Source organism: Daphnia pulicaria, chromosome 3 (assembly GCF_021234035.1).
Source record: "Daphnia pulicaria isolate SC F1-1A chromosome 3, SC_F0-13Bv2, whole genome shotgun sequence".
Lineage (NCBI taxonomy): Eukaryota > Metazoa > Arthropoda > Branchiopoda > Diplostraca > Daphniidae > Daphnia > Daphnia pulicaria.
In genome coordinates, this window is record NC_060915.1 from 9,888,474 (window position 1) to 9,904,583 (window position 16,110).

Sequence of the window (16,110 nt, forward strand, 5' to 3'; positions counted from 1 at the left end):
GCAATCTTTTGTCATTTGTTTTTATCCGGAAAAGGAAGGATTGGAAAACCTTGGCCGTATATGGAAATGACCCAATCACAAAATACCGCAATTCCTGAAATGATGAAATGTCGTTATTTCCCAACTATAATGAGCTGTGAAAGCTGTGAAATAGGCTGTAATGCCTAGGCAAGCATTCCAGCAGCAGCCGAGATGAAATTTATGCGTTATACCATCATCTGTTGCGTAGTCTGTTTTTTGTGTGTGCATGTGCAGAATGATGCAGTTATTCGTGCACGTATCACGTGAGTGTAAATATAAGACCATAAATGTAATACCTACACACCATCCAGGTGAAACGTGCTAAATTCGCAATGTTTGATAATCCACCGTGGGCTAAATTACTGAATTTTTTGCTCCACCCGCACAACCCTCGAAAAGCGGGCAAACAATCCCCATTTGAGCTCAATTGACCCAGAAAACTGTGTGTTCAGTCGCCAATGCATCATTCAGAGTGTTGTGTCGGTTGTCGTCGACGACCGTCAACACGTTAGACGCCATAGCCAGTAGCACTTGATAGATTAAAAGCGAGTGAGAATGCAAATCTCACTCAGGCAGGCGCACACGCGCCCAAACGCCAATTAAACTTCGTGCCAGAGTTAAATTCTCTCCTATCTGTTTTTATAAGCCTTTTTTACTCGGTTCTCGTTAATTCACGAGAGCTGGATAGCCCTGACTCTGATTTACGTTTTGCGAGTATTTTTTTTCCCCCCAGCTCTTTCTCTCATCGGCACAGCAAGCATGCCGACCTCTGCAAAACGCAACCCAACACGAGTGGCTGGGCGACAATCTCTTCCATTTTCAAATACAAACACGGCGCTGGCGTAGAGGTTTTACCTTCGAGGTAATATAGAACAAGATGTATGTCGGTCTGACTAGGGAGAGTTGTCTTCGTCACTCTACTGGTCGAATCGCCACTAGCCATAACCCATGTAAATACGTATATAGCCGAGACAAAAAAAGCGGACCAAACTCTATCAAAACGATCGTTCAGGCATACCTTCAAAATATAAATGCACGTATCAAGAGAGAGAGAGTGTGTACCGAGCGGCACACGTAAGAACTTGTACTTAATATAATAACGTGCGGGCGGCATCAGCAGAACAATAACGAACAAAAGAAAGCGCCCGAAACGTTTGTACAAAAGAAACAAACAAGCAAATGTCCTTTAATTATAACAAACCGTTCTGACGAGTATTCTGAAATACCATTGTATATGTCGTGTCCTTTCAAATCTTTTTTCTTTCTTTCTTTTTTTTTCTCCAACGGAATCGGCTCGACATGCAACAACGGGAACCAAGTTGCATATATAGACGCCTTTGTTTCTGAATAACACTCCCATGTCACGACGGACGAACGAAATCGCAATCATGCCCCCGATTAGATTCTCCCGGCCGACCGCTTAAATTCATTATCTTATATACACGACGGTATTCTACAACTACATACATGGGCAAAACGAAACAACACGCAATGATGACGCTGCAACAAAACGGTTTTTTGAGAAAGTGCGCAACGGAGGCGGTGGCGGCGGCGGCTCAATGCCTCGCGTGGTTCTTTTTATTTTTTTCAAATGTCCTGGCCGTTGATCGTGACACAATCAACGGCACTCGATCAGATCCGCTTTGCCGTTCATCATCAGCTTGCAATCTGAGAATAACGTGTTAGCATAATAAATGCAACTCATCGTCGCTATCCTGGTTGAATCGTGTGATTGAATGAATTCCAGCGCGCACTCTATAAAACATCAAATGCCGTTTTCTTTTTCTACAGTTATACGTGAATATAGGCTATAGTTGCGAATTCCATTCACTTAGTTGTTTGTAAATGGAACGTTTCGGAGAATGACTCGCTGTATATGCCTAATACAGACTCTACGGCAGATATTGTATATGCGCAGTTTGTTAACAAATGTAGAGCTTTTGATTAAATATGCGCTAACTACGTCATGAGCTTTTCACGGCTTTCGCTGAGAACTCGCAAAGCGAAATTGAGGTCGCTCTGTATTATTCCTTTACGTAGAGTTATCCTTTTGTTATACACCTATAGTCCTATACCTATATACAGCTATCTTTATATAGTAAATGTGCTACTCTATTCTTTTATAGGCTGCGTGTAAATGCGGAGAAGACGATTTCGTTTTCTCCGCTACAGTTTCTAATCCGCATCTCTTTCTCTCTGTATAATACGTCTGAGAGAGAAAGAGAATAGGTACCACCACGATGAGGGCCAAGAGAATGCCGCTCGAGACTTTGGTGGTGGACGTTCTCCATCAGCGAGCCGCCCGCTGCGCTTGCTGAACAATTGCACTCGAAGGAGAAAGAGAAGGAGGAAGAAGAATGCACAGCAGCGGCGACGGCGGCTATACAACGTAGCGAGAATCCAATAATAATTATATGGGAGGTTTTGAGGAAAGTTGTTGATTGGGCCACGAAATTACTTCTCCCCTCGTTAAACAACATCAGTATATATAGGTACTTTCGTTGGACGTTATTTTGGCGATAATTCGTATATACCCAATAGCTCGATTGTTAGACGCGGGAAACCCACTGAGAAAAGAAATTAAAAAAATACAACGAAAGGAGATGAAAAGAACCGAATTTCATGCGAAAACCCCCGTAGGAAAGACTGCTGGACAAAAAAAGAGCGAGGAAGATGAGAAAATTGCTGCGTCTGGGAGAAGCCATAGTATTTATATGCGTCTATACTCTGCAGGAGCAGATCCGTCTGTACTGAAAACTCAGCGGGCAGTAAACAGCGTGTATACGCTGCTCAAATAGTCGATTCATTGTGACTGCCATATGATTTGCTATCTAACATCAATCTCGACAACGACATCAAGTCATATAATAGCAAAGAAGAACTGGAAGAGTTTCCACGGCCGGGATAAGGATCGCGAGGTAGGGGTCGAGTTGAGGAGTCTCAGCAAAGGGTCATCGCAGAGAAACAATTATTTGCACTTTGCTGGCAAATGCATTTCCTCTACATCTCTCACTGTGAGAAAGAAACTTTGTTGGTATTCAGCCTTCAGTGGAAATGCTTGTCGACTTGCATTGTTTGACGGGGCGTTGCGATGCGGCAGGCCGGCAGCTAAAACAGCCGCACTATACTCTAGCTAAAGAAGAATGGCAATCGCGTGATCTAATCCTCGCTCGGCGACCTCGTCGAGAGCTGAAGTGAACGTAGACTGACGAACGTGCCGAAACGATATAGTTCTCTTACGCCACAAGCTCTATACGAGTCTGCCATGAAAACCCAGCAGAACGAAAATGGATGCAATGCAAAACATTGAAGCGATCTAGCTCCATCCTCTGGCATTGAAAATGAGAAATGAGGGGTTATTGAGATGCTGTTGAGCACTTCAAGATTTCGTTGGAAGAAAAAAAAAACGACACCATCAGACGCCCACACTTTTCCAGAAATGAGTACACGGACCGTGCGGCGCATACTCGATCAAAATGTGTATGTGTAAACTACAGCTCCTACGTTGCATTTGCATATGTTCAAAAACCGGTTGGGTAATATTCAAAGCTCGATTATCCGCAATTCTTTTTGGTTTTTGAGTTTGTTTTGTTTGTTTTTTTTTGAAGTTTTTCTCGAAACAAAGGGATTTTTCTGGCCATATCTGGTCAACTTGGAACTGCCAAGGACGTGATCGTGAAAACCAGTATAGCCGCTTATACTTGTTGCAAGTTGCGAGCATACTGGCTGCTGCTGCTGACGATCGAAACGCCGTTGAGCTTTTGCTCGAACATGCATATCTAAGAGAGGAATGAGAGAGCGGGAGTGAGAGGGCGGAGGGAGTCTGGGCGGGGAGAGAATGGGGTTGGTTGAGAGACTGATCTATATCTGGAAAAAAGGAATAAATAAATTCTCCCTCGAAAGAGAGAAAACAAAAAAAAAGTGCTCAGCGGAATACCCGAATGCAAATCAAAAAGCGCACAGTGAAATTGAACAGCGCGCAACGTCTTAGGAGAGCAGCAGCTTGTTCAGTTGTGACTGGTTTTCGGGCTTTGCACAGAGACCCTTCCCTCTCTCTTTACCTCCACATCCTGTTGGACTGTAGCAGTTCTTGCTATTATAGTCTACAGAGGTACACCCCGCTGCAGCATAGACGTTTTAGCTGTCGTTATTTTGTTTTTTGTTTGTTTTCTTGCGGTCCCCCCCTTGATCTGCTGCTGTGTGTGTAGGTTTCTTGTTGGCTGTTGCAAGCCATAGGGAGTGGCCCTATCTTATGACGAAGAAAGGAGCAAGTTGTCCTCTCGGAACCAGCTGCCCATATCGCTGGTGCTGCTCCTAGCAGAGTTGGAAACTTATAAAAGACGTTGATCTGTAGCTCGTGCGATCAGTTTCTCAACATGTCACAGTGGTGCATAAGGCCAGGAGGACCCTTCAACCCGGAGGACCCTTCTGCCATTCGGACCGAACCATCTCCCCACAGCAGGATGTACGTTTGAAAACACCAAAAAATCCTCTCACAGTTCCATCACACACACAAGTTCCTTTATTCATCCAACCACCACGATCGTATCGCTAGTTTTTGTTATCTCCTTTCTCAATACGGAATTTCTTCATCCACGAATAGGGAAGCCAAAATGTACGGAGCAGGTTCCGAATTATCCATCGTCAGCCGGAGCACGATGAGCACCTGGATATCAGATCGTCATTTTGTTGATGAAATCCATAAAAAGAGGCGTCGAGTGTGCAAGCGATGGCGGAAAACGTGTACACGAGATTTGCTTTATCGCCGGTTGCCTTTCTTATCCTGGATCACTAAATATGATTTCTCCAAGCTCCTGTCTGACGCCAACGCTGGCATGGCCGTCTCCTTGACGGCCATCCCGCAAACCATCGGCTACGCAGCGGTGGCTGGCCTTCCGGCACAGGTGAGTGTCCCCCGCACGTTATTACTTTGCTTTTTTCTTCCTGGTTTGTTTTTTTCTTGTTCCGCGTTATTTGTTGTGTCTGCAGTGAACAATTTTTTACATCAAGAACATTTGGATGTGTATCGATACCAAAATTAGATCGGCCTCTATTCGGCTTTTATGGGCCCGTTGATGTACATTTTCTTTGGAACCGTCAGAGAAATATCTGTCGGTCCAAACAGTGTTCTCGCCTTGATGATCAATTCTTACGTCAGCGAGGGCGGAGTCGCCTACGCCGTCATCCTAGCCTTTCTCACTGGCGTTATCCAGTTAATTATTGGATTATTGAATTTAGGTAAGATTTCGCTCTACATGCATGTCCTACTTCAAGCATTTGTTGTTGTTTGTTTTATTTTGTTTTTCGCTTGTCCGACAACCCTTTCACCCGACTCCTGTCCCGCACAAATCCTCCCTTGTTTCAACTTTCGGTTTTTTTTTTTTTTGTTGCCTTGGCTGCTCCATTTCCAACGAAACGAAAAGTTAAAATTTCTCGTCGATTACGTGATTGTGCCCTGATACCCGCTGTTACTGATCTAATTCATTCTACAGGTTTTATCGTCGATCTAATATCGGCACCTGTTATTTCGGGATTTTGCTCGGCGGCTGCGCTGACCGCCATCGCTACGCAAATGAAAGGGCTCTTGGGACTCAAGTTCCAAGGATCTAATTTCCTCGGCGTGTGGAGAGGAGTGTTTGAAAATCTGTCCGACATCAACTATTATGATGCCGGGTTAGGATTCCTAACAATCTTCATTTTGCTCATAATGCGAGTAAGTTCTCACACACACGTTCTCGGAATTCTAATTTTAGAACATAAGGATTACCTCATTTTTTCTCCCCCTATAATTTGCTATTTTCAATGGACTTTTAAAGAAGCTCAACTGTATGATGAATCTCGAGGTCTTCAAGGGACAGTCTTGTTTACAAAATCGCTGGATTTCCCGGGTGTTGTGGTTCCTTTCATCCAGCCGCAACGCTTCTGTTCTAATATTCAGCTGTCTGGCAGCGTACCTGTTGGAAATAAATGGATTGAATCAATTGACCTTGTCAGGTATACCGAGAAAAACGCCGTTTTTTCTTATTTTCTTTTTTCTTTTTTCCTTTTTATACTTTGTGTGCACCAAAAAAAAACCTGGAGAGAGCTGCATTGTTGCAAGTTTGCAGCCCCCCTCCTTTTACTTTATTTCTTTGTTCAGCTCGGTTGCTCTTTTTATTTTTAGTCTGTCACTCATTTGTTTTTTTTGTTATTTGTCCGATCTTCTTTTTGTCTAACCTTTTCAATCGAAACTGGTTTCGCTGGAATCAACTAACTATGGTTGTATGCGCGGAGTAGTAGATGAAAAGCGTTCGCATTGCAATCGTCGTGTTTATTTCTGTTTTCTGTGGTGACTGGGGCGGTCTGGTGGGACTCGCTATCTTTTGGGCTATCTTTTGGGCGTTCCTCTCTTTCATCCTTTGTTACGTCGCTTTATAGTCATGGTTAACCTTCGGGCTATGATATGCGTTGATCCGGCCTTGGCTAATCCGGTCCTAACGATTTCTAAACGCTCTTTTCGAATCACCAGTAGTAGTCAATGCATACATTTCCAAGTCGGGTCGTGACGTCTACAGCTCACGGTTTTCAACCGGAGAAAGAAAAAAGAACTGGGCGAGTGATGGTAGATTTGTTGATTCGCCATCACGTTTTTCGGTTGTATCGTTGTCCCAAACGACTCGACACGACAGACTGGCCCGACCGAAACGAACGGCAGAGTAGATTTCGTCACCGTACCAACCCAAAACAAGAATCGTCGTCTATCAATCATTTGAGAGAAATCTCGACTCTGTGACGACTGCACTGCCTCGCTGTGAACTCTCACTGATTTTTGAATTCCTGATTTCTTGAAAGTTAATAGGCAACAAATTCTTTTCGGGGCATTGATGCTTGGCACCTGCGGTATTTCTATTACGTCATCAGTCAATCGAGACTGAAGGACACAGAAACTGCTGCACCACAACGAATTAGGGAAATAGCTGAATTGAAAGAATCTGACCGACAAGAAGGGGATTGCCTATTATTTCTCTTAGAACTCACAATTTTTTTTCTTGAAAAGCAAAAAAATAACGTTGATTTGTATGTGTTCACATTTTTTGAAGGTAAGATTAACTATCGCATTGCGTGAGGGAAGGTTAAACACGTCGCGGGGAATAGGCGTCTACGTGATAAAGGAGCAGAAAAAAAAACCTGGGTTTTTCTTTCGTGTGCGGGTACACATTTTGATTTGAGACGGAAACGATCAAGCGAATAAAGGCGATATTCATTTTCATTCGTGATAGAACAACCCTCAAATGTTTTACCTTGTACTAGGCGACGTATTATAAAACCGTCAGTCAAAAATCCATTAGAGTTTATCATGTAAAACTCAAAAATCTACAAGTTGATGCAATTATTTTATTTGACAGGTGATATTGAGCCAGGACTGCCGACATTCAAGTTACCGCCATTTCAAATTGAGCGTCAAGTGGATGACGACGAAATTCAAGTTTTGAATTTTTCAGACATTTGTGCCGAAATAGGAGCCATGGGCATTGTCCTGTTCCCGTTAGTCTCTATCCTGGAGCAAGTGGCCATCGCCAAAACTTATTGTAGGTTCCGTATACGATGCGGCCTTTTTTTAATTATCTTACTTAATTGACCACTTTTCCCCAATCAACGTTTATTACCAAATGTATGGAATTAACGAGTTCATGCTAACATATTATCCATTCTTCTTCTCGTTTTATCTCTCATTGACTGCTGGGCCGACTGGCTGACCGAAACATCTCTGATGCACAATGTCGTTGACCCAAGCTCACGGCAAAAGTACCGATGCCACTCAAGAGATTATCAGTCTTGGAATCGGTAACATTGCCGGCTCCTTTGTTGGAGCCATGCCAATATCCGCCAGCTTCGGACGCTCGGCTGTTCAATCGTCGAGTGGTGTACGAACCCCTATGGTCAACGTCTTTTCGAGTGAGTCTTCACCACCTTATCCATCATTCATTCATTCCCTCACCGATCATTTTACACAATTTGAATCGGGCGTTTTTATTACTCCGACGAAAGAAAGCCTTTCTCATTTTGACATTTGCTATTAGGCGGTGTGATCCTATTGGCCCTTGGCCTTCTCATGCCAGCATTCTATTATCTACCCAAAGCTGTGCTGGCCGCCGTTGTCATCTCATCCGTTATGTTTCTGGTAGAATACGAAGAAATCAAGCCCATGTGGAAATCGAGAAGTACTATTCGAGCCGAACGAATTTAATTTTTTTTTTATTGTTTTATGAGTTTTTGTATGGAATCAGACGATTTTGAATGAGCACCATCCAGTGGGCTGAATCAAATGTTTGGAAAAGCTTTCTCCGTTCTGCTTTGGAACAATAATGCTAATGGCGATTTTCTATTTACGTAGGAATCGAGTTGCTTCCCTTGGTGATTACTTTCCTCAGTTGCCTCTTCGTGAACATGGAGTTTGGCATAATACTGGGGGCTGGCTTTCACCTTTTGCTCCTATTGCACTTGGGAAATAAGCCAAAAATCTCTGTCGGAGAAATTCAGGCCATAAACGTCATCAAAACATCGACGCCGGAATCGACTATGGTGAGTTCACTCTGAGATCTTTCATCTTTAAAAGAAAAAAAGACTCCATTAATTTAGAGAAAGGCCAGCGCCAGCCTCGTGTTTGTCAAGTGAAAACGCGCAAAAGGCGGGTGGAGCGCGATCCAGTTGTTGAAAAACGCAACAGACTAGAATGATAAATAGGGGTAGTTTCAAGGTGGCAAAATGCGTGATGACGTGATAGATATCCCCTTTTCGTATCAGTTGGTGCTTGGTCATGCGACGAGGCCGATCCCGGTCCAGCAACGAAAATCTGTCCGTGAATTGGTACGCCATTTTTTATATAATAGCCATTATAGCTACGAGCCGAACTACGTACGTATGTTCCATGAAAATGCAGACGAAATTCCAAGTTGACCTATCCCTTCATTATTAGTTTAGTTATATTAACACTGACTTGGTTACCATATGTAAGACATTTTTCTATTTATTTGAAATAACACTGGGTATGCAAGTTTCGGGGTCGGTTGATATACGTACGTCGCTTTCACAAATCAAATTGCTAACATCCTTTCTCCATTTTTATTGCTCAAATATGTAGGTCAACACTTCTGCCATAGAAGCCAAAAGGATAAGATTAATCTGTGACCGAAGTCTACATTTCCCCGGCATCGAGATGTTCCGGAGTCGCATCAACGAGGTTATCCACGACGAGGGATGCGAGAAACTCATCATCATCGCCGACTTGGAGCGTGTCCTCGAAATGGACTACACTTCGCTCAAAGTAAGTTTTGGTCTGGTTTCTCTTCCCATTCGTGCCGACGAGCCTATTATCTGTTTGATCGTCACCTGTTTGATGGCCACACCCTTTGTACCAAACGAGAAAAAAAATTATTCGGCGATCGCCCGTGCCAGCTCTTCAAGGTGAACGAGATTCATTATTCATTTGGAAGCTGTACCAATTCGTACCTAGTTCAACTCTTACTACCACGAGTCGATTGAATATGTATGCTGGTGATGATTCCCAAATGTGTTCAGTGAGTAAAAAAAAAAAAATCCAGTTATCGGTTGATCTCAAAAGACGTCACAAACTCTCCAGCCATCCTGGGTAACGTGTTTTTATAGCAGCAAGAGAGAACTCATTTATGGCCTCTCTCGACTTGCATACCTTGCCCATACTCGTGTCGGAAATTATCCCTGCGTGTACGTGTAGAAGGACGAATTTTTATCACGTTAAGTAATCCAGTTGTAATGTGGTAAATTTATGTCTAGATTATTGCGGTCCAGACTCTGTCGCACTTGGGTCACCACATACAGAAGGATAAACAATATGTGATCTATTACGAATAATGCCACGTCTGGGACATTCTAATTTCCTTTATCAGATATTTTTATAACCTTCACTTTATAACAGCTCTATTGTTTGCATTCCGCTTGGTTGCTTGGGCTAGCTCTCGCTCGGCTTTTTGCTCCTGATGGTAGAAACGAAATAGAAAACTCGCTTTTTATCCGCTTTAATAATAAGTTGCTCAACTTAACGTGCTTGATGCTGGTTTGCTTTGCTTTCTATTGTCACAACTGAATACTTAGCATATCTCTAATAATGGTAACGATCTAACTAAGAACAAAAGTAGTGATAGCGTGCATTGAGCAACTCGTCAAACCAGTTTATGTTGAATGAATGACCCGAACACTATATTTTGACCCGACCAATGAAAGTCGTGTTGCGTAATATAGCTTATTTGTTTTGCGCTTGGTTATTCGTTACGGAGACGACAACCAAAAAATGTTGCTAATTCAGTTGCCACCTTTTCTTTCTGAACTACCCCAGGTACTTAAATGCATCTACGCGGATCTTCAGAAGAGAGAGCACACACTTATATTCGACAAAGCCAACGACGTCATTCAACAACACCTTACGACGGCTATGGACATTCCCGTTTCGGCCTTTATTCAAATAACCCGTCATAACGTAACCGTATAGTGTTTTTTAAGAAAATTTGATCTATTTTATAATGTGTGCACTAACTGTGCTACTTACAGAGTTGCTTCTAAATCAAAGTCGATTTCAAGCGCTCAATTTGTCGTGTGCTGACGGTGCGTTGTTTTCTCCCCCCTCTGAAGTGCAAGTTCCTGCAATAGATTATGTTACGTATTTTATACGATCTGAATTGAAAGATGATGGTTTCTTTGTTCTTTATATTAAACTGAAGTTGACATGTACAATACAATGAAAATTTGACGGTAAATGTTGATTTTTGGCGCATCATTTATGGACCCTATATTCTTTCTCATTGGTGGGACGTTGCTTTTCATCTGCACAAGTTAATTTTTTTTTTTTTAAACTTGTGTCCATAGCTTGCAGCTAGTTCACTCAAGGTTGTCAATATTTAACTATACTAGCAAAGGAACACACCAGCAGCTTAGTAAAAGTAAAAATAAAACAAAAGTAGTCTAACAACAAAACTAGTTAGAATAGTTAAAAAGAGAAGCTCGCGGCTAGCCTCTTTTTTTTGGTGTTGCTGCAAATCTGATGCTGCAATTTATTGTCCATCTCTAGCAATAGATGGAACGATAAATCCGTCGTTGTTATTGTCTTATCTTACCGCTGAGATTAATTGGTGACATTATCAATGACACCTTGTGTCATGATTCAATTCAATGCTTCAAGGACTTTCACAGATGAAATACTCAATAGGATCTGTAATAATCTACCTTATATGTTATAGATGTATAGCCCAATGATGCAGCATTAACAGACGCTGATGAAAGAACATCCTGGACGGGTTTCAAGCGTTTTTCCCATCCGCTACAGGGCTGCAATGGATTTGAAGGTCAGGCGTGGCCCAACGGAGTCGGAGAATTCGACATCTCGCTCAATATTTTGAAAAACATTTGCTCTGAAATATATTTACGTGATCTGCTATCAAAGATTATTCACTAGGTTGAGATAGTAAATGAACTGAGTCTGGACAAAAGTTGTGTAACCTTCGACCAGTCCAGACACCAGTCGGTGATTTATCGTAAATAATCAAAGTTCGTGCAGTATGTTACCCTTGCCATATAAAACACAATCGATGGGCCAATAAAATAAAGTCTGTAAATTGGAGAGCGTCATGAACTCGTGATGATAAACAGACTTTGGATTTCACCTAATGATTGGGGAAAACCGACTATTTCTAGATTATATCCAGTTAAAATCAGATTTTTTGTGGCGAGAAGATATCGCAAATTATCTTGGTGGTAAAAACCCGATAATGACGACTATTAAGGATTTTTTTTATAACTAAACGATTCATGTCCATTTTGTTCTCAGTCGGTAGTAAACGTTTTAAGTAAATGGCGTGTTGGCCGCTTATTAAGTATTTCAGCTATTTGTATTTCAATTCAATTTCAGACATTGCCTTGTTTTCCTATTTGTTTTAATAACCGAACTACATTGATTGCAAAAATCCCCTAAGTTTCATTTAAAAAAAAAAAAAAAAAAAAAATGCCCGGAATATTCACAACAATGGGAGGATTCGATTGCGGGAAGGAGAGCGCTTTATACGGAGAAACCGAAGTGTTGATGGCCTCGTCGTCAGTCCCTGCTGGCACGACGAATCAAGGTGAGCTGATTTGACTGTTGCAATCCAAATTTCAGCCCAACGGGCAGACAGAATTTTGATTCTAAGGTCGTTCCATGACCCAGCAGCCCACCCACCACAGCCCACTCCACCCATTTCTTGCATGATGATGACTACGTATCTCTGCCTTAAACGATGTCTGTATCATTACCAAAGGCATCTAGATTCATTCACGTTTCCAGTAGATGGCGTTTTAGCCGGGTTGAGATGACCGCTGATGATCCAAACAGGTTTACCCGACTGGTCAAACTTCTTTGATGTCGTTTGTTTGTTTCTCTCAAGTTGCAAATGCCCTAAGCATGAAACTTCGGCAAACGAACTGGTTTTTTGCACGGGATTTCAATATTTTCCCTCACACATAGAGAGAGTTCCGAAGGGCTTGCACCGATTTCTAGTTCTATTTTGATTTTATATAGTTTGATTCGATTGATCAGCCTTGGTTTGTGGCAATAAAGTGAAATCATAATTTCATAGACTATTCAAGTGTTTACAATTTGCGGTCGGCTGATTCACAACGTTTTTGACCACCTTGACTATACTTCCGTATTCGACAATTATTCCACCGTTCTTAAGGTACCTGAAAGCTGGAGAATGGCGTCAGTTGTGAACGTCGTTCGCTCCGGGAAGTACCGTTCTTTAGTCTGTTAACTAGGGCGCTCTTTCTTCCATTCAGATACGTGACCGACATGTTCTTTTGACAAACTTGATGTCTATAAATCTAAATCACAAGTGTTTTTATTGTGCGCGATATTGTTTTGGCTTTAAATCTGTCATTTTCCTCAAACAAAAAGCATTCATTCCTCGGATTAAATTTCCTCAGGAGGCATACTTCCCACTATGCACACTAAAATCGGCGATTCGACTCTCCAGCTGTCGTTGTCTTTCAACGACAAGAAAAATGGGGAGACTTCGTTCCAGATGAACCCGAGTCCCACCAGTTCCACGCCGTCCGAGATGAGTGTGTCCTGGTCGGAGGGCGGTGGATCGGCCGAAGACCAGACGGACAAGGACAGTTCCATGCCTAGGAAGATGGTGGCTAGCGCCAAGAGGCGCATCCGAAAAACATGCACCACCAAACTGCTCAAGCGTCGTCTACCCATGATCGAGTGGTTACCCAAATACACGCTGCAATCACTCTTTCACGATTGCATGGCCGGCTTCACTGTGGCCCTTACAGCTATTCCGCAAGGGATCGCCTACGGAGCTGTCGCTGGAGTTCCTGTTGAGGTACGTGTACATAACAAAATTGCATACACAAGTTTGGCTACTAATCTTAGATTATAACATTTGTATGTCGACAACAATAGTATGGATTATACACAGCATTTGCAGGGCCGTTTATCTACGCTTTGCTAGGCTCCGTGAGTCAAATTACTATGGGTGCCACGGCTGTTATGGCTCTCATGACGCACCAATACGTTCAGCTCGGTGGCGCAGAGTACGCTGTCATTCTTTCTTTCGTCTCCGGATGCATAGAATTGTTGGCCGGACTTCTTAATTTAGGTATAAATCTAATAATATTGATGCGGCGCATGGTTCACGTATTGACGGAACAGTGGCCTCTTTCGAGTAGTACTAGTGTTCTCATTTCAGTCACTTACCGTTTAAAAAAAACAAAAAAAAACAGGATTTATCATGGATTTTATATCCGCGCCAGTCATATCTGGATTTTGCACAGCTGCCGCTGTCACCGTTATACTTTCTCAATTTAAGACCATTCTTGGTTTAACATTCCGGGGTTCAACTTTCACCAAAGTCCTCCCTGGAATATTCCAGCACTGGAGAGCTATTCGTGTGTGGGACGCTGCCTTAGGATTTGCGTTTATTGCTTTTCTACTTTTGCTCAAGGTAATTAAATAAGCGAGATTTATTTGATATAGTGATGGACTTTCAGAGTTTAATAAATCAATTTGGCACTGTTATTTATTGTGCAGAACCTGCCGCTCTTCAAGAAACGGTTCAACAGTAGCTGCTGTCTTCATCATCCTTGCGTAAAAAAAGCCCTCTGGTTTATTTCGACATGTCGCAACGCTTTGGCGGTCATTCTAGGCTGCCTCATCGCATATATTTTAGAGATCTATGAGCAACGCCCTTTCCAGTTGCTAGGTGAGTAGTAGCGTCTTTATTTGAACATAACAATTTTCCGCGGGTGGTTGACGATATTTGATTGCAAAATAACAGGCGAAATCAAGTGCGGCATTCCAAATTTCCAAATTCCGCCGTTCACTATACAGCGACCCAAAGAAGAATTCACGCCATCCAACTGGACCGACAGCGATTCCTACAATCAAACCTCCTACGATGTCATTACATTTCCTGAAATCTTAAAAGACATGGGACCTGGGATGATTTTGGTTCCCGTCATTGCCATTCTAGAACAAGTTGCCGTCGCCAAAGCATTCAGTAAGAGATCTTTTTTTTTTGTGTTTGAGTGTTGCAACTTAGTACAAATGTCCTTGATGCATTGCGGAATTTAAATAGGCAACGGGAAAAAAACTGATTCTACCCAGGAAATGATTGCAGTCGGCGCAGGGTCGATTTTTTGTTCTTTCTTTGGTTGCATACCGCTCACAGCCTCCTTCTCCCGCAGCTCCGTCTTGTCTGCATCCGGAGGAAAAACTCAATTTGCAAGTTTATTTAACGGTATTGCGATTTTTTTAAACATTAGATGCGATTACATCACACTAAAATGATTTAATTCCATTTTAGGTTGCGTGGTACTGTTTGCTTTGGCTTTTTTGATGCCAACTTTTTTTTTCATTCCCAAATCGATTCTTGGAGCCGTGCTAATAACGGCCGTGTATCCCATGATTGAATACCACGAGATACCTTCAATGTGGAGAGGGCGACGTAAGACCTTCAATTCCTGAAATATTTCCCAATATCTTATCTTTTGCCTTTTTTGTTTTTGACCAAAGGAATTGAGTTGCTTCCATTTTTCGCAACCTTTATATGCTGTTTGCTGATTAACATGGAATATGGTATCCTCATCGGCGCTCAAATGCACTTGCTCTTGCTTGCCTATGAAGGCAGTCGCTCCAAATCCACCTTAACTCGCTACAAGGTAACCGAGCTACTGATAACAATTTTAAGACACAGTTTTATCAAAAGTAAATACCAAAACTAATAAAAATACAACCAACAGGAGGCAGATGAAGAACGTGTTGTTTTGCAAGCGGATCGCAATCTCTATTTCCCGTCAGTGGAGCGGTTCCGCAACGCACTGACAAAAGTGTCGATTGACGTCGAAGCCAAAAACCGCGTTATTGTTCTTGACATGGGTCGGGTTAACCAAGTCGATCATACCACGCTCAAGGTAATAGACTAACGACGGATACGTGCGCAGACCAGAGTCAAAAGCTTGTATTTCTTTTATCAGATGCTTCAATCGATATTATCTTCTTGGGACAAGAAAGAGGAGAAATATTGTTTCACTAACGTTAGTGATCATCTCAAAAGTGTTTTGAGTTCGATCTTGCCTAAAGGGGTGCCGATGTCCCGTCCAGCTCTTCCGTCCACGGATACCACAATTTCCTTTCGTAAGATATATCATTGACCTCATAATATTATTACGAGGTTTTTCTGATTGCGTCTTTGTTTTCCTACACTGTTACAGTTCCATAGGAATAATAGGTGAAGTGGAACGGAGGTCAAGCGAGACGAATCAAATGGAATTAATCAAAGGTTTATGTTATTAATTATTTTATGTCGTCTGCCGATAATGAATGAACTTGAATCACAATAGAGTATAAGCCTTGGTCTTGTTTTGTCTGTAAATATTGCCCAGTGCTCTGCTCAACTTTATGTGTACGATAGGAGTTGGTTTTCCATTTTAATTTACTGAACGAATATGTCATTCAATACACGGAGATATTCTCTCTTTCGTTGGAAAGTATCTACTGGATTTTTGTGCTACATGTTTCGTTATATCAAGTAAAAACAA

The 16,110-nt window shown here is 42.2% G+C and overlaps 2 protein-coding genes across 6 annotated transcripts; both read left to right on the forward strand.

Annotated features, from left to right (window-relative positions):
* Positions 1 to 4,210: 4,210 nt before the first annotated feature.
* LOC124329485 (sodium-independent sulfate anion transporter-like) lies at positions 4,211 to 10,790 on the forward strand. Of its 4 annotated transcripts, XM_046788545.1 has the most exons (12): positions 4,363 to 4,486; positions 4,625 to 4,925; positions 5,064 to 5,259; positions 5,514 to 5,734; positions 5,838 to 6,015; positions 7,407 to 7,589; positions 7,795 to 7,956; positions 8,082 to 8,222; positions 8,396 to 8,583; positions 8,806 to 8,868; positions 9,143 to 9,325; positions 10,373 to 10,790. In XM_046788545.1, the coding sequence occupies exons 1-12, from the start codon at positions 4,398 to 4,400 to the stop codon at positions 10,523 to 10,525; spliced, it is 2,058 nt and encodes a 685-aa protein (XP_046644501.1). In that variant the 5' UTR covers positions 4,363 to 4,397; the 3' UTR covers positions 10,526 to 10,790. The 4 variants fall into 4 exon arrangements, with proteins under 4 accessions (XP_046644503.1, XP_046644504.1, XP_046644501.1 ...); XM_046788546.1 differs by lacking the exon at positions 8,806 to 8,868; XM_046788547.1 differs by lacking the exons at positions 9,143 to 9,325; positions 10,373 to 10,790 and having other exon boundaries at positions 4,211 to 4,486; positions 8,641 to 8,848.
* A 1,075-nt stretch (positions 10,791 to 11,865) lies between these two features.
* LOC124329349 (sodium-independent sulfate anion transporter-like) lies at positions 11,866 to 16,059 on the forward strand. Of its 2 annotated transcripts, none has more exons than XM_046788399.1 (12): positions 11,866 to 12,149; positions 12,988 to 13,394; positions 13,475 to 13,670; positions 13,795 to 14,015; positions 14,102 to 14,273; positions 14,349 to 14,570; positions 14,649 to 14,810; positions 14,877 to 15,017; positions 15,086 to 15,231; positions 15,313 to 15,483; positions 15,547 to 15,706; positions 15,784 to 16,059. In XM_046788399.1, exons 1-12 carry the CDS (start codon positions 12,032 to 12,034, stop codon positions 15,789 to 15,791), a joined length of 2,124 nt encoding a protein of 707 aa, XP_046644355.1. In that variant the 5' UTR covers positions 11,866 to 12,031; the 3' UTR covers positions 15,792 to 16,059. The 2 variants fall into 2 exon arrangements, with proteins under 2 accessions (XP_046644355.1, XP_046644356.1); XM_046788400.1 differs by lacking the exon at positions 11,866 to 12,149 and adding an exon at positions 12,513 to 12,740.
* Positions 16,060 to 16,110: the final 51 nt, after the last annotated feature.

Coding starts and splice junctions, on each gene's coding strand:
- LOC124329349 (XM_046788399.1), top strand. CDS start 12,032: ATGCCCGGAATATTCACAACAATGGGAGGATTCGATTGCGGGAAGGAG. Junction 14,571..14,648: donor TGCCGTCGCCAAAGCATTCA/GTAAGAGATCTT, acceptor GAATTTAAATAG/GCAACGGGAAAAAAACTGAT. Junction 15,018..15,085: donor TTCAATGTGGAGAGGGCGAC/GTAAGACCTTCA, acceptor TTTTGACCAAAG/GAATTGAGTTGCTTCCATTT.
- LOC124329485 (XM_046788545.1), top strand. CDS start 4,398: ATGTCACAGTGGTGCATAAGGCCAGGAGGACCCTTCAACCCGGAGGAC. Junction 4,926..5,063: donor TGGCTGGCCTTCCGGCACAG/GTGAGTGTCCCC, acceptor TACCAAAATTAG/ATCGGCCTCTATTCGGCTTT. Junction 6,016..7,406: donor GAATCAATTGACCTTGTCAG/GTATACCGAGAA, acceptor TTTATTTGACAG/GTGATATTGAGCCAGGACTG.